Source organism: Lepeophtheirus salmonis, chromosome 3 (assembly GCF_016086655.4).
Source record: "Lepeophtheirus salmonis chromosome 3, UVic_Lsal_1.4, whole genome shotgun sequence".
NCBI classification, from domain to species: Eukaryota; Metazoa; Arthropoda; class Copepoda; order Siphonostomatoida; family Caligidae; genus Lepeophtheirus; species Lepeophtheirus salmonis.
Genome location: NC_052133.2, coordinates 27533654 through 27561087, shown reverse-complemented (window position 1 = coordinate 27561087; position 27434 = coordinate 27533654). Strand labels below are relative to the sequence as shown.

The following is a 27434-nucleotide window of genomic DNA, read 5'->3' as shown; positions in this document are numbered from 1 at the left end:
AAACACAATGAAAATGTCTTGCAAGTTTCCAAAAAAGAATCTAAATATATTAAAATAAGTAAAAAATTATTTACGTCCCCTTTCCTCCTTGCTTACGCCGAAATCACTGGTTGCGTTGATTTCCATTACATATCTACCCTTACATCCATCTGTCATAACCCTCAAGAGTCTCTTGCGTCGCATCAGTGGAGATGAAGTACTCTATGTTAATCTTCATGTACATGTTAGCCCACTCCACTCGCAAATTCTTACGTCGAGCCGTCAAAATTCCTTTGTTTGAGGAATTTTGTTGCAAAGCATGTTATTCAACAGTTTGTTTCGAGTAATTTTTGATACTTTAGGGAGTCCAGCTTGGCTGAAGATGGTTTTAGACTTTTGGCCTGACTTCCATTTACCCTGCATCTTTATTTTACGTAAATTACGTATACTTACGACCTTAAAGCTACCACGATTGGAACAAGGTTCCGTGGCGACGGATCCTTAAAAAATAGGTTGACTTTATCAACATGGTGTTCTAAATTCTTTTCAATATCACAAGGAGATATAACTTTAGTTGTTCCTTTTGTAATAGTGTTCTTCTCATCCTTCTCCAGGCCTCTACCACGTCCCATTTCAAAGTAGAAGTCCCAAAACTATTAGCGGGGGTGACATGAAAAACCCTAAAACCCGCGTGAGTTCAGATCGAGCATGTGCACCAACTTCTAAACAATGCCAAAATACCGTCTCATATTACCCATGGCCCCATATTATCACAGTTACCCAATCTCATTTAGGTGTCAGTTCGTAGATAATTACTATATATTTATGTATATATTGTGTAAATGAATGTTGTAGCTTGTATTAGCAAATTGTACAAGTTGCAACAAAAAAATGAAATGAAGAATTTAGAGTTACTTATTCATTGGCTGTATGATATATTAATGGGGTAATGTTAGACTATTTTGATAAAAATTACTTTTCTTTGTTACATTGTTAAGTTCATGTTAAGTTGTTATATATAAATACATAATGAATAGCTAATTTTAAATGATCAAAATGAAATGATAGCATTAATGTAGAGAAGAACATTTTTTTAAATTGTCTGTAGCATAAAGCCATTATTTTCAACTAATTCCTGAAAAAAATAAAATGTGATCTCAAACGGAACAAAGGTTATGAGCAAAAATGTGTCGCCATTTCGCAACTTTAAAAAAATATATAGATATCAACATATCTTGTGCACATAAAACGTCGTTAATCTATATTAATAAAGCAAATAATATTAGCAAAGTCAATGCATGAGTACATCTGTCATTTTTTTCCATATAGATGTAAATCCTGTGATTTTTAATTTATAATTCTAAGTGCTTGTTGGACTCAAAGTCGAATTGGAATCGATATAGGAGTCTCTTGTCACAGCCGAATGTAACTGACCTCCTCCAAAACATTCCCAAAATTGTCAGGGTTACCATGTTAATTTTTTTTAACATACCCATTATACACAAGATTTTCAGCACTGCATATAATACTAAAAGCCTGTAAGGGAAGGCTCAACCGTGCCCGCTACAAATGGGATAGAATAAAAGAGAATTTTTTCCCCAAGAAAATATGACAAATGACCTTTTTTGAACTTATATTATGTTATTATAGTAATTCTCAGTTCTTCTGTCCAATGAATACTAATATTACTTGAAAGGAAAGAAAAATATTGCGCTCATACAAAGGGGTCAGTTCTTTCTTTTCATGTAACTCCAAAAATGAAAAATCGTATGAACATTGATTGATAAATTGATCAGACTCATAAAAATGTCTCACGATATTAAATTAATCCATTTCTTAACATATCCTATATTATATTTATCCCTTAAGTTAATAATTTTATTTTTTGCTCAAACAAATTACTAGATTACTTGTATATTATTACTCAATATTCATTTAGCATATTTTTTTTTACATAAGTTTAAAAATAGTTTCTATTTCGTATGTAATGATCAAAATATACAAGTGAAGTACAATAATCTGTTGGGTCGAATGAATTTTGGCAATGATCTTATTGTTGTATCGCAAATATTTTATCCTTAAGCAATTTTATCATAACGTAAAAAAATTTAATGAAGTTTTATTAATATATGTAGAGAAACAGTGACCACATTTGCAAGTTGTTGATAATATTTCACAAGATATTGAATAACATAGAGGGTAAATACTCAAGTACTCTATCATAATACCATCAATTAAAAATAAAGTGCTGCTGGAATATTGCTACTTTTAGTCTGAACACATTTGTTGTCCTAATAAGAATTCTCATCATTGCTAAAGACATAATCGTATCTTAATTCCACATATGAACATTAAGTATTACATTTCTAGTTGAAGGTATTCAGATAGCTTTTGATAGGTAATTGAGTTTTACCTTAATTAGTTTACTTGATTTAAGGTAATATAATATAATATTTTAAGAGATCTACAGACAAAGGAAGTTTTTGGACAATGATTGTGATGTATGAATATAATAATAATCCTTCCTGGAGTTGGAAGATCCTCTAGAGAAAGTTATATATTTGGAAGATTTCTCCATAATGTTCTCAATTCGTATGACATATTGATCTACTTTCAGGGATAAGATTTTAGATATTATCCTTTTTTTGGTTTAGTATATACTTGAACGAGGTGAATTGGGTCAAATAAGAAAACAATTTATGTTTAAGTAGTATCCTTTGGATATTTGCTACATACTAAGTTTTTGACTGCAGTACAAAAAAGTAAATTCTCTAATTTCCTATTGTTAGTATATTGATAACAAAATAAAGAATTCACCTTTAGTTATTCTTTTGTATTAACTAAAATCATTTTATTATTTGAGAGGCAGATGTTTTAGAGGAATGTTAATGGCCTCAGTGACATGAGTTAATTTTAGTTTCAGAATTTATGCAGTTTGATACTAAGGTGATATTTAGTTCGATGTTGTTAAAGAAGATCCTGAAGGAGATTTCTTCTTTCATCTCGAGGCAAGCTACAATGTCTAGTCCTTTTGTATCTGATTTGACAAGTGCAACTTTTGGAGTTTTGAGCAACAAGAATCCAGAGGGTAATGATTCTCAAGAGAGTTTGTCATAGAGATCTTCTGCTGACAAGAACATTGCATACTCCAGAGCTTCTTGTCGTTCATTCTTTAGTTGCTAGTTGATACTTGTGTTAGTCATGGAGGTAGCGATGAGGGCTAGCTCACCAGATTAGGGCATTTTTATGGGATGACATCATCTTTCAGCTAGCTGTGAATGTATATAATCTAGCTACATGTATAACTAAAATTACAAAAGAACAAGGTAACTAGAAATACAAGGTATGTCAATTACGCATATTTAGACCAATGTGTGTCTTCTACCACGCTTTATCCTTTTTTTTCCTTCGTCAACGGAGCGTTACGTCATAATCGATATACTATTAAATTCATTGAATGAATTCACGTATAATTAAGATTAAAATGTTTTTCAGTTTTTAAAACTAAATATACCTCAAAAATAAAATATTATAGAGGTAAATTATCTATATAATTTACTTCAATACTTTCAATAGAAATAAATTAGAGTGGGATAAAAATTTGATATTTAATTACTTTAAAAGTTAAAAGGCAAAATGAGTAATCTTTCTTATTTTCCTAGCTAATTTATATGTTATACGGCTCTTATTTAATTTATTAATATATTTTTGTCGAATAAATGTTCGAGTAAATATTAATTTTTTTGATAACATCATGAAGTTCATAAGGGTATTTACCATCAATAATTTTTATCAGTATATCCATAAAAAGTTGTTTAGTATCTACATAGTTGCTGTGGAATTGATTCAATTCGTCTTCCAATTTCTTTGAAAAGTTTATAAAATCTGAAGATGGTTGAATTATCTCTCTCTTATTAGAGTTTGTGGCCATGGACTAGGCATAGCATTAAGATACGAGGTATGGATTCCTAACGTTGGAAATTTGAGGAGGAGATTTTTGGCCACATACCCCCACAACGTATATAAATCCCTCTTCCTGACAGTTGATTTTGTTAGGAATACTTGCAAAATATCCTACATTGTAGTTTCTATTTTCATCTTCACAAACAGTGGTTTCTTATGTTCTTTTTGCTCTTCAAAAAAAAATATATATATAAAAATATATAAATCAAAATCTTTAATGCCTTCAAACGTTTCTTCTGTAATAGATTCATAGTTTTCTCTTGAATTTTTTCCATCCAACATACTCCTTGTGACTTGTTGAATCATGGAATGAGAATGATCGTCATTTTGAAAATGATTGGGAGCATTTTCAACAATAATCTTTTCTGAGCTACTGATTACAATAATGCAAAATCGATCTATTGATTCTACAACATTAGGATGAGTTAGTTCGTCGAATATATATAATTCTGGAAAAATAGTTTTCAAGGCAATCCTGATTTTGGCAAGATGTCAAACATCAAATATATTGTACTACTTGACTATAATTTCTATTGATTATTTTTTACTGAACTTTATAGAAGCAAATGTTGAAAAACAAAAACTAGTACATATTTATATACTGTAATTTATAGTTAAGTCATGGATTACTTTAGTAATTCACACGACAGCAAAATGCAAAAATACCCACAAACTTAACAACTTAGCGCAATTTGTGTTTCAATATGAAAAGTTTCACATACATTCTGCCACGATATGAAATAATTGTTTAAGTAAACATATTAAAATAATGCTAAGACATACAACTTTATTAACCAGGAAGATTTATGAATTTAATATAACAGTAATTTATTACTAATTACTATAAAAACAATGACTAAACTATTTTATATTATGAGCCCGTCATATCCACTCTGACGTCACAAAAACAATCGTTCTATTTAGGCTGATCAGCGGTTGGTACAGTACATCAATTTGAAAAGGAGAGCTGCCCCGATGTATGTTATGGACATACATTGTATTTCTAGTTACCTTGCAAGGGAAGAAATTGCTAAGAAGCATACATGTAAATCGTGTGTGTTTTTTAGCTGGTCCGTGAATTTTTAATTGGTAGTATAAAGAAGGAATTTCATTTTCCTTAGCAGTTGTCTCTTTAATTATTTCTAAAGCTTTAAACCAAGAAGCCACGTGCCCCACATGATCAATAGTTGAAATATGTCTCGGTGTACATAATTTTTTTTTCTGCTAGAGGTACTGTTTAGTTGTTATTTGCAGATATAATTAGGAGTTATTGTGTCATCTAATATAATTCACTTTTTTGAAGATACTCATTGGAGGTCCAAAAAACGGACTTAGCTTAAGTTAGAGAAGATTTTTATAATATGGAGCTTTGTTAACAAAATTGGTTTATTCGAGTTAAAAGATGATGATGTTTATTCTCGGTTATTTTTTCATATATCATTTTGTAAAGAAGTATATCATATATTAAAATTAAATTATGGGGTCTATGTTAAGTTTCGAGCCAAGTTTCTACCTATGACAATAATTGAACATTGTATCTTAAATTATAAATTTATTATTATAATAAAAAGTAATAAATCATAAATGTGTTATTGAAAACTCCTCTTCTTTTTGATGTTGGGATATTCAATCCAATCCAATGAGTTTTACTAAGACGTGGAGTGGACTAAATCTCTAAACCAAGTAGCGAAACGAGGAAGAAAAACAATAAACAGGCGAAAGATGTCTTGGTCAGAATTTACTTTTTTGTGCGCCAGAGGCAGTATTTTGTTTTGATTTCTACCGTCAAGAAAATAACAATTCTAGCTATAAACTAGAATATATTCGTGTATTAATAAAAAAATTGCTTGATTTGAGTCACAAGGTTAGAAAGTAGATCGAAACTAATATATATATAAATTTTTTATTCTACTAATTCTAGTATTAATATATAACTATTAACTTTTAGTTATTTTAGTGATGAGTTATGTAAGATGAATTTGTGGGAGTCCTCCGAAAATGGTCTACTTTGACATCTCTGCAACTTGTCTTTCAAGGAAGCAGATACGCTTTTCCACCATATGAAGAGTAATCTTAGAGATGAAGTCTGCTAGTCAACTGATCCCTACGAGTACTGTATGGCTTTGGTGTCCACTGTCCGAAGATACCTACTGGAATAGTCCCGTCTCCATGTTTTGGAGGAGTTCAATTCTTAAGTTATAATTCTAATATTCATGCGATAATTTGTTGGAGTCTCTCCGGAGGTGGATAAATTTTGTAAATACATGAAGCTAAATCGGAATTTGGGAAAGCTCAATACTGGCGGGTAATTGGCGGTGAAGGACTACAGGCTATAGATATTGATGGAACCTTCAAGGAGAGGTTACTAAAGAAACCGTTCGGAATTTATTAAGTTTTTAGAGTTTACCTCAGATGAAGGATATATATTCCATAATAAATTAATAGAAATTAAGTATATAAATTATGCTTGAATTTTTGTTCCTTCTTTTTAACTTCTTTGCTGTAAAGATTTTATTTACTCTTTAGTTTTAGATTGATTTATGGGAAGATAGGCACTTCATTCATGTATTCCCATCAGAGAAGATGCTCTGATGAAGAGTCTGCCTACTATGTACAAGATGTAAGACTAATTATTTTCCAATGATAATATAAAATAATTGTAACAATATATCGACAATTGGCGATTTTAATTTAGTTCTTAAGGGAGTTGCTATTAATCCTTTAGTTTTCATTAACTTGGATATCTCGTGGATGACTATTTACTGTATTTATTAGTAATTTGAATTTACATTAAAACATAATACGGGTCACATCATGTATCGCAAGCTCCTGGTATAAGAGGGAAAACGATCGGAAGAGATTGACCGAGCTTTTTGGATAACTTTCTTTGAATTCAAAATCAGTCTAAACATGACGAAAAAGCTTTTCAGCTACCTTGCAGGACAGGTTGCAGAGCTTACAGACTAAACTATTATCAGAAAACTCCGATAGATTAATTTTAATATCTGACATAATTTATTCCTAACTAAAAAGTAAAATAATTAACTCAACTTTATTTTATAAATATTTATCAAGACTCGAATATAAATAAACACGCTTTGCTAAATGGCTTAAAGCTTCAGGTTTTGCAATTTGACTTTTACCATTAAAAATACACTTCCGCCTACATGAGGTTAAGTAATTGAGCCTTTGTCCACTCCAAATATTAGTAGAACTCATTGTTGATATATTTTACTTTCAGATGTTTTAATTCATTTTCATAAGTTGACTCTTGTATGAATTATAACTGTTAACTCTACATATTATTAAAGTTTTACCTATTATGAACTCAAAAATGCATTACATAGGATTTGTATTTTTCTATTAATTTATATAAATCAAAGGCTTTTTTTAAAAAAATTGTCATTTCATACTCTGTCATTGATATTTATTTTCATACAATCAATATATATAATCATTAATAAGAATTCTCATAATAATATTTAACAGTTAATAACAAGAAAAATACCGAAATATGTTTTTCTAATGTTTCCTTTTAATAATTGAAAGACGAGGTTGAGAGTGGATAAAAAAGCTAGTCATGTAGTTAGGGGAGATTTACAAACTACATTATTCAGGATAAATTTAGCAAGTTTAAAAAAATTGCACTTAAACTTGAATTTGAGATATATGGTCATAAATTAATACTAGCTTTAGTAAGCCACCTTGCTTCTTGTAAGGTTTCGGGTATCTTGAAAGATAAAGGAAAGTCATATAAAATCTTTATGTCATAAATTGTTAAAGTCATACCGTAAAGAAAACACTGATCCAAAGTTAAATAGGCTGATAATTCTTCAATTAAGAATAGTTCCTTACCATGAACATATTTGAAATCAAGGATTGCCCTTTAATATTTATATTCACTGATGTGTTTCCTATTTAATACATGCATAATTATCAATTAGACCCTGTTCCCTTTTATTGGCAAAGTAGGAGTTTAAACTAAACTGTAATATTTTTAACAGATTTAAACTTAATACTAGTAAAAGTAATTCTCTTTCAAAAAATAAAATTAAAAGTTTTATTTAATAATTCCGTCCAAACAATAAGAGTTAAGTTTTTTTTTGAAAAATCATTATCTAAAATGTAAGTTTTGAGATCCCTGGATCCGTGAATTCGCGAAATTTTGTGTTCATGATCCTTATGTCCTTAATGTTCACTCTTTTCTGTGAATCCTTAAGTTTTGGCAAAGGCGGCTGGAGAAACTATGTAGATTTTATTCTTCTTCCTCGAAATAGTTATAATGTTTTATATTGACTACATATTTAATGTGAATAAAGATGACATTTCTAGTAGGGAAATGTTGATTTACTATTGAACCTAAATTGTTGGATTTCTTGATTATAATTTATTAAAATGAACTTACATTACCAATAAAGTAATTAAATATTTTCATAAATTGAATAATATTTTGAGAAGTAATTTTTAAAAGAAATACAGTACATATTATATTAATTAACTATCAATATATAAACATAATTCAAATTAATTATATAACAAACTTTACTTTATTTATACATATTCAAATTTAATTTTTTTCGTTATAAATTGTAAAATGCAATAAAATAAGAAAATAAGTTAGAATAACATTTGGATTCAAGATGTAAGATATATTTGAATGGATAGCAGCATGAAGATTTCCTGAAAATATATCATTTAATTTGGATTAATTTCTTTTTTAACATATAATTTGTTAATAGTACTTGACAGAAGTTAAAAAACTTTTTATAAATACCACCGGATAATTGAAACAATGATAAGTGCGATCCGGATAAAAAATGTATCGATCCATATTTGAATTTTTGATTATGATTATCATCAAAGTTTAAGACAATATGGGTGGAGGGAATGTAAATGAGTAAACTTAAATATTTTTGTGAACAAGTTGCTACATGTACAAACAGATAAGCAATAATAACACTATACAATAAGAATTTTTCCCCACCGGCTAAAACATACATTTATTATAGTTATTTTTAGCCATAGAACACGCAAAGGACCATTAAAATTTTAATCGCAGTAGGTTTGGTCTTTAACCCCTTTCTTAAAAAAATCATGTTTTAAAGAGTATAGTTTTGATTAAAAAATAATCCAGAATTAAATATCATTAAGATTATTTGATTAATAATATTAAGTAGTTAATATTTTTGAGACATAAATTTAAATTTGTTTCATATCGAACGTATTAATTGATTAGATGTAAGTCATCTAATTGACATATTTATATTTAATTTAGGAACTTCACTTAATCTTTTTTATTAAATATTCCATTAGAAAATTGAAAGTTAAACTGATAAAATTATTTAAAATCGAACTTTTTTTAGGGCAAATCTTTCTTAATCGTAAAATAATTAATTAATAATCTTTAGTTTTAGCTATAAAATATAAAGTAAATTATTGAAAAAATATTACCTTTCAAATATCAATCTTCATTTTTGTATAATTAGACGCATTTTGTAGGAACTGTATTCAAGATAACTTAGTAAATAATTTATTTATTGAAGACTGGAATATTACTTATTGATTGTTATTAATTTTAATTTTTATTTATATAGTTATTTCACTTTGAAATAGGCCTCTAAATCAAAATTACAATATAAAATGTGCCTTTTAAAAAGGCTTTAAAGGATAAATCTACCGCAATTGAAAATTTTAATGGTCACTTTATTATGTCTTAAATAACAATAATGAATGTGGTTTTTAGCTGACAGTCCTTCCATGACCTGAATTTTGTTTCATAGTGTAATTATTAGTTATTTAGAATTTACCATCTCTTGATTAGTATGATTTAAATTCAAAATTTTGACTTAAGGGTGGTTACCACATATATCATGCCTGTACACGTATATAAATGTATAATTTTGAAACGGACCAATTGACAATTTATTTTGAAAGAACTTTACATATTCAAGCACCTTCAAACCTCAAAAATTCTTCCTTTCAAGATAAATAATTTACTTGATTTAAAAGTGTATTGCCTGTAGGAGTGAAAATATGATGATAATTTAAATTTTGGATGTATGAAAATTACTAACGTGGCATTTTCGCTCCCAAAACCAGAAACATTTTAAATCAAGAGGTCTTCTTATTTTATAAGGGAGAGTTGTTGAGGTTGAAGATAATAATAATATATAAAGTTCCTCGACATAAATTGTGTATTACGTAGAGTGTACACCCATGATAGATGTGGTAACCCTTCTTAAGTTATTTTTTTCTTTTTTTACTTTATATTATAATTATGATTACAAGTTTTGTATGTGTGAGTGAATACGCCCACAAATAACATTTGGTCGCCTATTTAATTGACAATAAATAATATACAATAACTGATAGAAGGATGAAAGTAATTCTGAAACTTATGAATATATAAATTGTATACAAATACAAACAAGTTAAAATACCGTCGGTGGGCCAGATGAATTGAAATTATTTTTCTGACTTTTATCTACATATATGTTGTTGTTCAAAAATGATAGAATGATATTTTGTATCACAGGTCACCGTTTCGCTTTTTGAGATAAACACATAGAATTTTCAACATTTAATTTAGTAATCATGCAAAAGATTCATTATACATACATTCAAATTTAATTTTGATCCTCTTAAGATAAGGCACCTTGTTTCTAATATTATGCTTTTATGCAATAAATTTTAAATAATTATAATGTGCTTTTTGATTAACTGTTGATTTGTTTACTTATCTACTTTGTTAACTTATAACTTATTATGAACGTTGATTTGATTGACTGGCATTAATTGATGTTATGTTAACATACATACTATTGTAAAGAGAATTGTAATGAAAGTTGGTCCTATTTGAGGGGCGTCCGCAGGATATTTTTAAGGAGTAGGGGGGGAGGGTCGCGTATTCAAAAATGTTAATATGAAACAACTCATGGTTTATAATGCTGCTCTGTTGTTTGGCTTTACAGAGAATGCAATTGTCGGGGTATGGTTTTGCATCTTTCTATACACATGAACCTATAGATGTGGAAAGGATGATAAAGGAACATGCAATTGAAACACACCAAACAGTTGTATTACAAATGAATGATGGGAAGAACAAAAAAAAAAAAAAAAAAGGAAGGAAGTTATTTGTCACTTAGGATATAAAAAAGGAACCAAAGTATTTCTACTGAAAATATAGTAAGATCAAGATCTTCTTTCAATCCCAGAAGACCTGTATCATAACTAACACAAGTCAAAAATGGTGAAGAGTAATCCCATAAACAGTCTAAACAGATATGATTTCATTTTTTATCTTGAAATGTTAATTCCCTTCAAACCTTGGAGAGGAAATATCGTCTCTCTATATTGCTAAAATTCCTGTACTCCCTGATGTTATCATTCTATGTGATACGAGATGTAACTTGGATAGCCACTTCTCATTACCGGATGAGAAGTGGTTTACACATCTCATAATGAATACCTCTTAAATCCTAAAAGAGTTGTATCATTATTGATTAAAAAATCCCAAAATCCCAAACTCGGGTTTAAATGCTCAGAAGGAAATCTTGTCAAACTCCGATGTGAAGCATTTGAAGCTAATTTTTATTTAATTGGGCTGTATGGGCCTAATATTGATGATCCAAAGTTTTTCAATACTAAGCTTGTGTCAATATTATCTCACAGAGCGGTTGTTCTAGGAGGAAATTTTAAAATCAAGCCTTGATTCAAAAAATAACTCAGCTATTTTCATACCTTGAGCTACAAAAGCTCTCTCGTCTATTATAGCTTCCTTCAAATTTATTGATGCTGGGGAAGTAGTACGAAATTTTTCTCATAGATTCTTTTCTGTTGACAAACAAAGGAGACCTGTATCTTCAAGGATCGATCTCGTTCTTTTCAAGGCATTTCATAAAGATGCACTCGAGCTGAACAAAGTAGACACTAGGATATCAGATTACAGAGGCGTGATAGTATATCTGAAATCCAATTCAAAACTACCAACATTTAAATCATCTTGGAAACTCAACCCTATCTTAATTGACGATCTTGAGGTTAATAATAGGATCATTTCAATAATTGAAACTGCCAGATCTGAAGTAACAAATGGGGATGGCGTTTTTGCTACGTAAAGAAGATGATTAAACTAATCAAAAATGTTTTTCGTAGAGCTGGAGCCAAATTAGACGAAAACGTCTTAATCAAATTGAAAATATCAATGAGGATGAAATATTTCCTCCGGAAAAATATTATAAAATAGATCAAATATATTAAATCTTCTTCATTGTGTCAAGCTCAAAATAGAGCATATATATGATCCATCAAACCCCAGGTTGTATTGTTTAAAACAAGGGAGTCAAAGAAACTCAAACAATGATTTGTACTTAATGGCGGAATCAGGTGTGACATCCAGGGATCCTATATTTTTATGCAATAAAATTTTATCCTATTATATGAAACTGTTCGAGATGTATTGACTTTGAAAATTCTACTCTGTGCATAAGATATAAATGTACATTGCTGATTTTTACGAGAAATTGAGATGTGAATTGGACAACAAGCGTGTGATCGGTTATGATGACAACAATTAAATTAAAACTGAATTGACAAAATCAAGTCAGCTGTCAAGGAAGCTAAAATGAACAAGGCACCTGGTCAATCTCGGCTTACGTTTGAATTTTATAAAAAGTTTGCTTTTTATTTGGGTCCTATTTTATTACTGTTTTATGAAAAGGTATTGGCTCTAGGATTTTTTCCCGACTTCGGACCGAAAGCAAAATAGTTTTAATTCCCAAAAAGCTATCGTAAGAATTTACGTCCTCTTATGATGCAAAATTCGATCCATATAAATTAATCATATATCATCGCTTATTGCATTAACAAGTGTTCTTCAAAAAATGTTTTTTAAAGAAAAAATTATGGATTACGTTCCTTTTACACTGCAGATTCTCTCTAGCATCTGGATTCGTAACCTATAGTACAGGGAACATTTCTCTCAGGAATATCTTAATCGTGTTTTGATACGGGAAAGTAGTGGATTTTTAGATAAACCACAGTATGGTCTCTCAAAAATATTATCAATACTGTCAAGATTTTCAGCTCGAATAAAAAGTTTTTGTGATGGATCTAAAAGCATTCTGGAAAAATATGAACTTTCATTGAAGTGGGAGATGCCGAAGAGGGAAAGTTTAAATAAAATTAACATAACAATCATATGCACCGGTATCGCTCTGATTATATTCGAAGTCCTTCATCAATCAAATTGCCTCTAAAGGCCTATCGAATCTCCAAAAACCAATTGTGCCTTTGAGATCAAAACTTTTATAAATTTAAATGGTCTTCCTATGGAAATGTTCAAAAACTTTTTTCTCTTCTGCCCTTCCAAAATTATTTAAAAAGACAAAATATATCCCAACGAAGCCCAGTAGATTGTATAATTGCTATAAAAATTAAATTCATAACTTCTCCTGATAAATGGTTTAAATATCGTTTACTAACAGGCACACTTTAAATAACTGACAAGTTATATTGTTTCTTCTTCTTCTTCTTATTTTTTTTGAAATGTCTGTGTTGCCGCCTTAAAATCTGTTTCTATTGATAAAAATACAATCGGCACAGTTTCAGTGAAATTGAAAAATATTTAGAGGTAACTCAACGGCCTCAAAGTTTTGAAAATTGCCAATTTCTTCAAAAAAAAAATTACTTTTCCCTTGATTATTGTGAAAAAAAGTTCACAGTACAGCTTTTTATGTTCTATAATTTTACTCTAAGATAGATTAATGTATTCAGATAAAAAAATATTCATAATATGAATTACAATGCATAATAGTTAAAGAGATAACTAAAACATAAATAAGTCGTTGCGTGCAATTATTTTTACTATTTTTCTTCTAAAAAACATGATTCTTTGTTTTAGTTGTATATGTCTCTAATTTGGGATGTTACATTAGTCCCATTTATCGGTCCTTCAGAGGTATCCTAAATATCAAAGCGCCCTCTATGAAGCATAATTTCTGATATGCATAATCTGAAGTCCTTTTGTTTACAATTTAAATCCATTTGGTATGGAACTATACTCGTATCATATTTATAGAGGGAAAATATTAAGGAAGAAGTAGAACTACGGTATACTCAATTGAATTTTAGAAGAGGAAGAAAAACTTTAATTACTTGAGAAGTTTCATTTGCTCTTGATCCCAAAAAAGTGTATAATCAAAAAACTGTTTTTATATTAGCAGAATCAGTCAAGGGTATGGGCGGAAACATTAATGAGTTTGCTCTTAAGCAAAGTACTATATGTAGTAAGAGAATTGAATATAGATGTAGAGAATAAAATAATATTAAGACAAATTTACGATGTTACATTCGTCTGGTAATCCATTGGAGTGGTAAAATTATGTCTAATCTAATTGGAAAAGATATGTTCGATCGTCTCCCAATAAAAAAAGATAACCATTTATGAATTTGCAAATTTTATAATAATGCTGGATAAAGTAGAAACTATTTTTTCTTATCATATAAATTATCATATATTAATAAAGAAATTATCAATATAAAAATCCACTATAAATATACACTTTAACAATGGTATTATTTTTAATAAAAGAAATAATTATCCGTCTAAAACCATATGAAAATATTTCATGAAATTTGGATTTTTTGTAGGAAAAACAAATATATATAAAAAAATGTTGCCCGATATGTTATATATGTATTATTTTTCTCTTCAAATCTTTTTCAATATTACTCAAATTAAAAAGATTTTTACCCATATAAAACAGTATTATATATTATAGTAAATTTAGTCATTTTTAAAAAGTTATGGAATATAAAAAGCTGTATCTTTAACAGTTTTCATGATAATTAAAGAATAATTAACTATTTTTTTTGAAAAAATTGGCAATTTGAAAAATTTTGAGGCCATTGACCTACTATTGAAATATTTGCTGATCATAAATAATAAAATAAAGAATTATAATATCTTTAATAAATTATGTTTGGACATGACGTCCAAATACAAAACGTAGTAGGACAAAATATTAAACGTACAAAACGTCGATCCCACAAAATGTAGAATGGACAATTTTTTTCATGTGGAAATTACGAAAAATAAATAAATTTATGGGACTAGGAAAATGCAAAAACAAAAAAATTTGAAGGCATATCATGAAATATCGGATTTTTAAATCAAATAAGTTTGTAGAAATTTGTCTGTAGATTTGCTTGCATATAAATTTGGCTCATAAATATTGATGTTTAACTGAAATATCTGACATTTTCTGAATAATTTTTATTTTTTTTTCTCGTTTTTTTCTCATTTTATCATGAAACGTCAATTTTGCCACAAAATGATAAAACTTCAAAAAACTTTATTTTCCAATTTCTGGTACATTTTATAACATATTTTTTGCAATATTTGGAAAAGTATCATCACAACTCCCCCCTGCCCAAAAAAAAAAAAGTACTCTTATGATTGTCTCTTGTAACCTTAGTTGTATTATTATGATCCGATTAATGTAAATTTACACTACAAAAAATTCACTGATTCGCTTATTTGTAATACATTTTAGGAACATTTTTAGTTTGTTAATAGATTTAATTGCAGCTATAACTATAGCCTTTATCGTGACTGATAATTTTATTCCCATTTCCTGTTTTTTCATTCCTAGTAATTTAATTCCCTGTAAAATTCATTTTCACATTTTGAAGAGGGCTATTTAATGACGTCAAACGGCTTATGTTTCTAACCTAGCTAGTAGTTTTGTGTATAGCTATATAATGAGGGTTGGGCATTGGGCACTGGAGATGAGTGATGACTTATGTTGGATGGGAGACGGATATGAATGATTTATGGTATTTATGGATTAGAAACTATGTAATCATGAATCTTTAAATAGCGGGAAATACAAGTGAATCCCGTCATTACTCTTCCCCTACTATAGTCTCTCATCTGCTTATCTACTTAATGTAGTTCAATACACAATATGACTAGAAAAAAAATTGAAAATAATAATTTGTAGAGAATCAAAGGAATTATTAAAAATAAATCAATATTCCATTTTTAAATATTGTCGGTTTTTAAGAGGCAGTCTCTAAAGGTATTGGGATCTCTTTCCTCCGAGTAGAGTGTGAGCTTTTGAAGAATGTTTCTTCAGGTGCCCTCTTTAGAGAGTATCTTAATTGACTCAAATTCAATTCAAATAATTGTTTAACAGCATAAAGAAAATTGCAATACCATTTATTGGAAATGTGAGAAAAAAGAAACATGTAGGGGCAGAGTCATTAAAAACAACAGTACTATTTAAACTGGTTTCAGGGATGGAAGCATCACTAGAGAAGTGTATAGAGTTACCAAATACAGTCTTGTATTTTTCTAGGTCGGAAACTTTTCGGACAATCCTCGTATATGTAAGGTTGCGTGATATCAACGCAACTTTTAGCGTATACAATCGGAGATTCAAGGGACAGTAGGAACAAAAATTTTTTGTTCAATTGCTCCAAGCTGGTTTGACTTAGACTCGTTCAATTTCAACACAACATACCTACATGAGTTTGCTATTGTTTAAATATATGTAAAGGTAATACAAATCGATAGTTTCTAGCAAATTGCAGTTGAATGTAACTCGTTAAATGTTGGAGCTGTCGGTTTGGTTTAGGAATGTTGCAATAGTGAAGAATATCAAATTTGAGTTAAAAATTTAAAAAAAAAAATATAATTAATAACATTTTTAGATAAAATTAATAATAAACTAATAGAATTATTAAATTTCCATTTATTATAGTAGATTAAGATATGAAAACATTGATATTATAAATCACCGATCGGTATTATAGTTTGGAAAAATTAATACATAATAAACTTTTTAGTGCTCTAGTTTGTCTAAAAATGCTTGATGTAATGTGTAATTATACAAGTGATTAAGAAGAATAAATAATGCCACGGTTAATTATTTGAGAGAGTCCATTAAACATGGATTGGAAAATGATTTTTTTAAAGAAGACTCAACATCATTCTTTAAGAAAATGAAACATCACAAATATTTTAAATTCAATTTTTTTTACTTGTTTTTAGTTTATTATATTGTTTTTATCTATTTTAGATAGAAAAATAACCAATAATTCAAATGACATCAGATACAGAAAAAAAAGACTGACTGTATTATTATAAGAATAATGATCCTCAAAAACTATTTTTGCCCCTCAAAAACAGTTTTTACCCGATATCTTAAAGAAAAGTTTGCAAAAATATTATTGTTTCTCCAAATGTATTTACATTATATAATGTATAACGATTAATCATAATGTTACATAAATTTAATAGTTGTAGTTTTTTTGACGTATCCCTATCACTTATTTTAAAATAAAATATCAAACACTTTCTTACAATATTGGATGTTTATATTTTTAAATTATGAGGGTTAATAATATACTTTTTACATCTTCCAAAAAACTGTTTAATTATTCAAAATTATACGATACCTCTAAAAGTTAGAAGAAAATTCATTAAGATAAATATGATAATTTTTTATTGGAATATATATGTTTCACTGGTATGTGAGTATATTTCTATTTATATATTATTTCGTTTTTAGAAACTATTTCGGAAACAAGCTTGATGAGCACAATTATTTGAAATTTTTTAACAGCAAGGAAAACAAAAAAATGAAACGACGTAGCTCAATGGACAATGCACCCGGGAGAATTCTTTTGACTCAATGGGCGTAGATTTGATACTCAGTTGCCCCTAAGGAAGAAAATATAGATTATGTATATGAACTTCATAGATAATCCCTTGGTCAATTGTAGTAATTGTTGTACTACAATGTTTACTAAAATTTAATCATTCCAGCTTGACATGTCTCTAGAAACTAAGATTTACAAAATAATAATATTTGACAAGGCACACTATAACTTTTATACATTAAGACCATAATAAGAGTTTATATACAGAGTAAAATTGTATAAAAGTGCTATAAGTAAATTAAAATAATACAGTTGTGATTACCCAAAATACATGTTCACTTTTGGGTATTTATAGTAACATAATTTAAGTAAAACTATTTTTATCATTGTTATAGGTTTTTTAAGCGCAACAACTGATTTATGTATATTTATAACCATTATATAAAAAGTAGTTTAACCGTTAAGTTTTATGTGTAGCATTTTATTTTATACGAAAAAAAGTTTTTTTATGATGAAAAAACATGGAATTTTGTAAAAAATAAAAATCTCAAAAATTCGTATGTATGGGGAAGACTTATAGAATATATTAATATAAAGGTGTGCGCGTCTAAAACTGAACACTCCTTTAAATTTTACGGCTTGAGGGCTTGACGAGGGGTTCTCTTGCAGACCTTAAGGCCAAGATCTCTCTTAACCAGCCGGTCCATGGTCCTTCTGATGACGTTGAACTCCCTGGAGAGGCCGCTGACTGTGACCTTGCCTCTCTTGTCCTCGACATACTTTTTCACGGCACAACCATTTCGTCCGACCTTCGAGACCTTGACTTAGATCTTTTGGTCGCCTCAGGAGTCCCTTTGGCTACCACGCTGTAAACAGTGGTGCGGCTGCAGTTCAGAACCTTGTCAATTTCAGTGGGAGTTTTTCCCCGCGCGGAAAATTCCAAAATTAAGACTCGACGTCTCTCCATATTATCGGCTGTTGTTTCACTGTTGCTATTTACATTTTGCTGGAGTTTTGTTTATAACTATTCAAGACCTTGCCTCGAAGTATAAACCGGGTTCAACTCAATAAAATCACGAATATGTGCATGGCGTAAAAGTGCCAACACAGCAAAGTCTAACGGGTTCAAATCCGAGTTAAGATGATGGCCACATGTCCTGTGGCCAAACATTAACCATGTTGTCGGCGCAGAACTTACGAGATTATGCCGGTTAACATGGCTGATTTTTAGCCCAAGGACATGTGGCCATCATCTTAACCCAAATTTGAACCCGTTGGACTTTGCTATGTGGGGCACTTTGGAGAAGGAAACTAACCGGACATCTCACCCGAACGTGGACTCCCTGAAGGCTGCCCTTGCTAAGGAGTGGATCAACTTGTCCGAGAAATTAATCATCAACTCTTGCAAGGATTTCCGCCTCCGTGTGGAGGCTTTGATTGCTGCTGAGGGCGGCCATATTGAGTGAACATGTTCACAAAGGTCGTGTCTCAAAGTTTAAAAAAAAAATCAAAATTATTGACATTTTTCTAAAAATCCGTCATTCAGTCCATGCTTTGCTTTGGAACCCTGTATATTTTTTGTCATTGTGATCAAAAATAGTGAATTTAATTGATATATTTACGAAAGTCATTTTTTTTTGTTTACTTACAAGGCAGTTTCTCCGATTCATAAAGAGAGACTGAAATTATTAAAATATTTTTTGAATCTGGAACCATTTACACTATTTAAAACTATATCTTAGGCTTTAAATAAAAGGCACTTTCAAAGTTTTTTCTTTTTTTTTAAATGTTTATCATTAAAGGTTCTAATCGACTCAGCCTGAAATGAGGAAATTCTAAGACTCAAAAGAAAAACATCATTAGAACTCATCGGTAAGTGATTTTCTCAAATTCAACACAAGATAAAAGAATATTGAAAATATTTTTTTAAACTAGAGATATTTGTGTACAATTTAATGTACCGTTTTTGTATTTTAGACATAAAAGCAAATAAAAATAATCATGAAACCCCGACCACTAAGAAAGTTCAAATTTTGTTGCTTAGTATAATCAGCCAACAGAACCACCATATTGCACGTGTCATGCTTTAAACCTTTCTTCATAAAGCTGTGCATTAAGGTGTCGTTTATTCCAAAGTAAAGGTCTTAGAGTTAAAAAACATTTCTCTTGATAAAAAATACGATTGACAAAATTGAAATAATTTTATAAATTTTTGAAATTTTGTACCAATTGTTTTTTTGAAAGGAATGTTGTTTTATTTAAATATCTTCTACAAATATGACACACATCACACATTACAGCTGTTTTGGATATAATATCAAATTTTGTTGAATTCAATTGGAATCAACAGTTTATTTTTGCATAAATAGTTAAATAACTGTCACCCTACTATAGACTGAAAAACGTGCTCTTTATTGTCATGAATCGTGACTACTTCATTTTGATTGAAAAAGATAAATTAATGGTTAATTCATTTTTGTTTTGTTCCACACTGTTTTTAATATTAATACAAGTTTATTCAAAAGGTGAATAAAAACATTATATCTGCCAAATAAAATACCAATGCACAATTTAAATACATACATAGAAAGTATGCATATAAATGTTGCCATAAGAACAAAAGAAAAAATTAAACAAAAACAAATTGTTGAGGTACTTTGTCTGTAACTATTTTTATGCAAGCTTATAATTTATCAATAGTATTTAAATTACATTATTGTTTTGCTTATTGATAGTATCCAATTACACTGTTCAACATCAAAAATATATAAAAGCCTTATGTTTAAAGATCTTCAAACCCATTTGTTTGAATTCGAAAGACAGTGCTTTTTCTTCAGAAATTCATCACCGATAAGAATAGTTACATCCATAAAGTGTACAAATATATCCTTAATAGCTAAAATATGAAATTTTAGCTATAAAAGCCTTCAAAACTGCTTTACATCATTGAAAATTTGAAATAAGTCCATCACAATATGTCGAGGATATAGCTCTTTTTTTAATTGATATTATAAGAAAAGTCAATTTATTAGCAGCCCATATGAAGAAAGGGGAAGAAAAAGAGCAAAAAAGAGGAGTTTGAACTTAAAAAGTGTCTCAGTAGATTGAGATTTTGAGATTGAAATTCCAAATCTTTGTTCATCATTACATTCTGCAGACATATGGATTATTGTTATATTTATTTATATTCTCCAATTAAAAAGAAGAAGAAAAAAATAGATTACTAACTGTAACTAAGATTTGTAAAATGAAATATTAACAATACAACTTTTAACAGAATAATATCCCTAAAAAATTAAGCACTCAAATGTATTTTCATGTCAGGTGACGGTTTATCTACTTTTGCCATAGAGATGAAACATAGAGTGATTATGTAAAAAAGAACTTGACGCAATCGTGGCGTCATAGTGTACCTAAACATTGAAATTCTAATATAAATAAATAGGTATGTCAAGAACATGGAGGACGCGTCAAATATTTTTATGTTTTATGTATTTTACATTTATTTATATTTTTCTTTATGGAACTCGCGTTCTGTCAACAACTCTCCACCAGCTTGTACCCTGATAAAAATTCATATGTTGTGACACTCGTATATCAAAGTTTTACAGTATCTTTATTTCTAACACTTGCCGCCTATAGCTGATGTTTATTGCTACAGACTGAAGATTTTAACCTACTGCAACCTTACTATTCCCACCACAATCGAAATCCTTTCTTCAGCTTCGTATTGCTTTCGCTATCGTTCTTGTATTCTAAAATGTTTATTGTTTGTACTATAGGAGAGAAAATGCAATGAACAAATAAATTTGTGATGCAGCGACGTAGCTCAGTGGGTAACACGCTAGGGATAAATTACATCCATAAATTCCATTCACGCTCACTCCCAGAGAAGGGGACGACGATTCATAGGTCAAATAGAGTAATTTTAATACTATAATATATATTATACTTAATCAATGCAACACCATTTGACCAATTAGAAGAAGATTTTTTTTTTTCAATTTGAGCACATTAGTGACTGTCGTGCAAGCAAAATATAGTTAAATGTAATTTTTTAAAACGTTACAAAACCACTTTTTTTCACGATTAAATATATAAAATCGTATCATAAAAAATTTTATCTGACGAAATTTTGAATAACATATGATACTTTGATCGATATACGTGTCAACTACAAAGTATCTAAGATGCATCTGATTCGCAAAACTTCTATTAAAGTATGGTCATTTTTAAATTTTTGATTAAACATGAAAGTGTCATCGATAAACTCGAACTACATTTCGTGAATTAAGTTAGAAATACAACGAAGAGGTTCTCATTTTTTATATCAATTTGGAATTCATCAAAATATTGTGAGAAACTTCTTGATTGCATTTGTTTATAAGTTCATTAGTTTATTTAATTCATTTTAATAACCAGAAAAAACAATATCTAAAATTACAATGAGTAATCGATTCGTTGATATAGTGAACACTACCAAAACAGACGTGGGTATCATATTTGATATCTAGTGTTGCCAGGTGGGTTGACATAAAAGCAAATAAAAATAATCATGAAACCCCGACCACTAAGAAAGTTCAAATATTGTTGCTTAGTATAATCAGCCAACAGAACCACCATATTGCACGTGTCATGCTTTAAACCTTTCTTCATAAAGCTGTGCATTAGGGTGTCTTTTATTCCAAAGTAAAGGTCTTAGAGTTAAAAAACATTTCTTTTGATAAAAAATACGATTGACAAAATTGAAATAATTTTTGAAATTTTTGAAATTTTGTACCAATTGTTTTTTTTTTGAAAGAAATGTTGTTTTATTTAAATATCCTCTACAAATATGACACACAGCACACATTACAGCTGTTTTGGATATAATATCAAATTTAGTTGAATTCAATTGGAATCAACAGTTTATTTTTGCATAAATAGTTAAATAACTGTCACCCTACTATAGACTGAAAAACGTGTTCTTTATTTTTTTAAATTACAATGAGTAATCGATTCGTTGATATAGTGAACACTACCAAAACAGACGTGGGTATCATATTTTATATCTAGTGTTGGCAGGTGGGTTGAAGAAAAATTAGACATATATACTTCTAAAATCGGCTAAATATTTTAATTGTTCATAGCTAAAAACGTTTAATTTTTTTAATGCTCCTTAATTTATAATTTTTCATGGTTGTAGAGAAAGAATTGAGGTTGCTCCAAGGAAAAATTATATATCCCTTAAAAATATTAGAAAATCTGTGAGGATTTGTTAAGAAAAAAAATTTGACTTAAACTTATTTTCTTGAAAGTGCAGGTGTTTCCGTAAGATTTTTGGTTTAGGGGGAAAGGGAAAGAATTGAAAAACTTTTTTTTTTAACTTTAGAGTTAAATTTATTTGGGAGACACTAAATTTGAGCAAATAACTTTTTTTGAAATTTTTTACATTTAATATATATTTTTTTAGACGAAGCAAATTAAGACCCTTGTTAATATCAGGTGCCTCTTTAATGATTTTGGAGGGAGAAAATGAATTTAGTGGTGTAAAGAGGAGAAACTTCTACATTTAAAATAGCATTAGTACACAAGTATATTAATTTTATTATGCGTTTTTAAATCAGTTTACACCAAAGATGCGATAATTCTTCTTTTAGAGGGAGAAAAAAATTAACAAAAAATTAAGGATTTCCTAGGTCCATCAACATTTGCAAAACGTAAAACACTATCAGCTTTAAACTCTTGATCGTGTGTAACATAATTGATCACATTCTAAAATGAACAATATTTGAGGCACGTTAAAAACTTAATAACGATGTATGGATGACCAAAATTAATCGATTTAGGGGTATTGCAGTCCCTCTAGCCTATCCTCTACAGACGACTTACACTACTAAACACTTTTTCACGCTAACAAATTTGTAAGTCAAAAAATAATATTTTATATAGGATTATTGAAAATTGTGATAAAATTTTTTTCTCCTCTCTCTAATTATTAATATTAAGATTCACATTGTTAGTCGGCTCGGATGAAACAGCTTCTTTTTTTTTTTGTGATTGAGCGATCGCTCACAAATCCTCCTTATTACTATTAGTAGTGAAGAAAATTCAATGTATTTTATAGCTTTCCATTTTTTTTTTAGAATTGGTAACTGGAGAATGAATTTTCTTTCTGTGAGCTATTATTATTATTTAACTCAGACTAAGTAGTCATCTTCCTTTCCTATTACATTCAACAATATTCAAAACCTGATTGAACATTAATGTGTGCTCATAAACGATGGGGAGAGTAACCCTGATGATTTTTTGCGGAGTTATGAATGCAAGTCCTTGTTGGACTCAGAGTGAATTGAAGATCGACATCGAAGTATTTCTTGCCAATAACATTGTTTATTTTTTTCTCTCCCTTCTCCCTTGTTATAGATGATTGTAGCCATAGACCCATCAGAAGAGACCTCACGTAACATCCCCAGCAGCAAATATTCTTGCCTCTATACAGAGAAACTTCCTGTGTTCAGCAGAACGATCATTCTCAGTCCTTCATCGTATAAAAAAATACCTAAGGAACCGATTCAATTATTGTAGATGATCTAATGAATCGTCATGACAGTAAGCAGCTCTCCTCCAAAAAAATATTCAAATTGTTATGGTTACCATGTCGATTTTAGTTTTCTTTTTTTAAATGCCCAAAATACACATTATTTCAGGGATGTCCGCAGGGGGGCCCCCAAAAAAAGAAAAATTAAGGAATTTTTGCTTTTTACTAGAAAATTAAATATTTGCATTTTTTTTCCAAAAAATTTATATTTGCAGTTTTTTTCAAATTTTTTCCAAAAATTCGAAAAACCAAGCCCTCCCCAAAATATATTCCTGCGGACGCCTTTGAATTTTATCACTTATAATTATTCGTCACTGCTGCATACATATTTACACTTTTATGAATGAAAAATATAAATATTCCTGACATCTGTAATACGAAAACAATTTTCATTGTTATAGGAGTATATCTCATTCATATTAATGATTTATTTGTAGAATAATTAGTCTCACATTTATTTTTTAAAGGTATTGGTTGTCAATTCGAAAATGAATAATTACGCAAAAAATATGCAAAAAGTCATAGACGAAGTCAGTCTAGGTCAGCAGGAGAACCATTTGGAGAGCAAAAAAAAAAAAAAAAAAAGAAGAAGAAGAAAACTGTGCAAGGAGACTTGCAATGTTACCAGGAAGCTAGCCAAGAGAAGAAAAATAAGTGTGAGGACCAGATCACTAAGCAAGGATGTGTCTAACATGATTCAGAATAAATCAATTAATTTTTCAATTTTTTTCCCCAAAATTAAAATTTGAAAAATTCAAGCTCCCCCTCAGCAAGATTGTCAGAAGCGTAACTAGAACATAAATTTAAGCAACTATAGGAAACTATTTCATAATATCGTCAATGTATATCAAGCAGAAATAACTCACCTAAATTACATTTATAATAATTAAATTTATAAGCTATAGTTTGTGATCTATGGTCTATTTGGATAATTATATAACTTGGACACTTTAAGCCTCACCCCTGATTAGTGATTTATTTATTACTTGTGTGTCTCTTTTGTGATTAGAAAACAAGTGTAAGATGTTTCTAGACTCTTTAAGATAATATGCCTCTTTTTTCTCAATAGTTTTGTCTGCAAACCATATTCTATTCTACTATTGCGTATAAATTGTTATTGGGAACTGTTAAGGGATTATGTGTTACAAAATATAAGTGACTTCTTAAGTCCTGTAGATTTATTTAGAATATTTAAATGTCGTATCAATTTCTAAACTTATGGACTCGTGAATCCTCTTCTAAGTACCTAAATTGCTTGTTAGTATATTGGAATATTACTCTCTCGAAGATCAAAGATCTTTACCAACATAAATAAATTACTAAATGTGTGCCATACGAGCTAATTATAAGTTGTTTGATTGAAGACAATATTTAAAATGTATCAAAATAATAATACGATTGTTTGAGAATTAATTGAGCAAATAAAAATAATTAGAACATCAGTAATATTCTTCAAAATTTAAATTTCCTATATATAAGTTCTCCATTATTTTATTTTATTTATCTTATTGATTCATTCAGTTTTATTTTGAATATGCAAATGCTATTTCGTAATTAAGATTCTTGTCAAGCGAGTAGAAACTTCAAAATCCTTTCTATTATTAGTTAAAGAACTATTATTGGTCTATATTACAAACTATTCCAAGCCATATGAAAGTGGGAATGCTTTAGAAAACTAGATTTATCTAGAATTACTAAAATATATATTTCTTTCTAGAGAGAATAGTCAAAATCACAAGGCTTATTCAAGGCATCATATTCGATTATATTAGCAAAATTGAACTCTATATTTATTATTTTAAGAAAAATGACACATTAACATCTTATTGTTAGTTTATGTTTTTCACCTAAGCATTTCATATTTAGTGCATAATATACACTTATTCTTAATATATATAATAATATGACTTCTTTGCTATAATGATGGTTATATTTATTTGAAGATGTATGTTCTGACCTAATTTTTTTTTATTAAAAACAGATTTAAATTATTTATTTTTTAAAAATAATTTTAGTACCGTAATCGTTGGAAGATAAAAATTTACACTAATAGTATTGTAGAGTAACAAAAATAAATACTATATGATTTATTAATACAATTTGTTTTATAAATTTGAATTTCCCTCCTAAAATGGGATGTCAACAAAATAGCCAGTACAATTCAAAACAAAAACAAAGAAATCTCTTATCGACACACCTTATATATATTCGCATTGTACTAATTACTCAACTTCCATAAATTCAGAGTTTTAATTCAATTCAGAAGGTTAATTTTGCAAGGGAAGATAAATTTGTATACGTCAAATAATTAAAGTCGGTCATTAGATGTAACTCAAAATGAATATTTTGAAAGCAGTACAAAGATACACTGTTTTTCGATTTCATATGTTTTCATTAATTTTCATAAGTTGACTCTTGTATTATTCAAAGCAGCCAACTCTACGTATTATGAACTCAAAAAAGGTATTAGAAAGATTTTGGATTTTATTCATGAATTAATCAAGAACCTTCGTTTATAATTTGTGTAATTTTATAATCTATCATTGATACTTCTTTTGATAAGATTGTCAATTCAATGTCAAATAATGAATAAATATTCTGTATATAATAATTACCAGTTGTCAACAAGAAAAGCACAGAAGAGGTGGCTACCATATGTTTTTTTTTCTCAAATTTTTCCTTAAAAAGTCGAGGTTGATAGTGAATATGCTACTGGCGATATGTATAATTAGGCATTATATAGAATACCTAGGTAATGTATATAATGCCTGATGGTGTCAGACAAACTATTTAATGAATGATTTTTTTTATCCTTTTCCTTATGTATTACATTACAGTAACTGGTTAGACAAAGTATTAAATGTTGACAAGATGGGATTAGAAAACTTTATTATGAATTAGGCATTTGGAATAATAAACCTTAAAAATAAATATTATTTTCAAAAAAAAAAATGATAGCAAAACTGAGACTGAAAATGGAAAAACTGGAATGGCACAAGTTATTATATTATTTGTAAAAAACTATTCTGACACTCAGATGTTACACACAGATACATCTTTCCATTAAAAAATCTTGTTACATTCGAAGAAACAGACTTATACATATGACTTATTGCAGCAGGAAAGACTAGAATGATATTCTGAATTGCAATTAACTTTTTTTTTACGCAAAGGCACCTATTATTTTGGCATTTTGTATTGCATATACATTTGGTAAATCCTTGCCAAATCTTTTAGCACCTTT

The 27434-nt window shown here is 29.0% G+C and overlaps 1 protein-coding gene across 9 annotated transcripts in view; it reads right to left on the bottom strand.

Moving 5' to 3' along the window:
* Nucleotides 1–7988: 7988 nt before the first annotated feature.
* The window catches only part of LOC121114803 (zwei Ig domain protein zig-8), a 221319-nt gene continuing 201873 nt past the window's right edge, over nt 7989–27434 (bottom strand). For 6 of the 9 annotated variants that reach the window (XM_040708880.2, XM_040708879.2, XM_040708881.2 and 3 more), the window contains one exon: nt 8310–8622. In XM_040708880.2, coding sequence (XP_040564814.1) covers nt 8510–8622 — 113 coding nt within the window. In that variant the 3' untranslated portion in view covers nt 8310–8509. Of the gene's footprint in view, nt 8623–17490; nt 17672–27434 lie in introns of those variants that run through there. The other 3 variants (XM_040708878.2, XM_071887247.1, XM_040708883.2) reach the window with 3 other exon arrangements.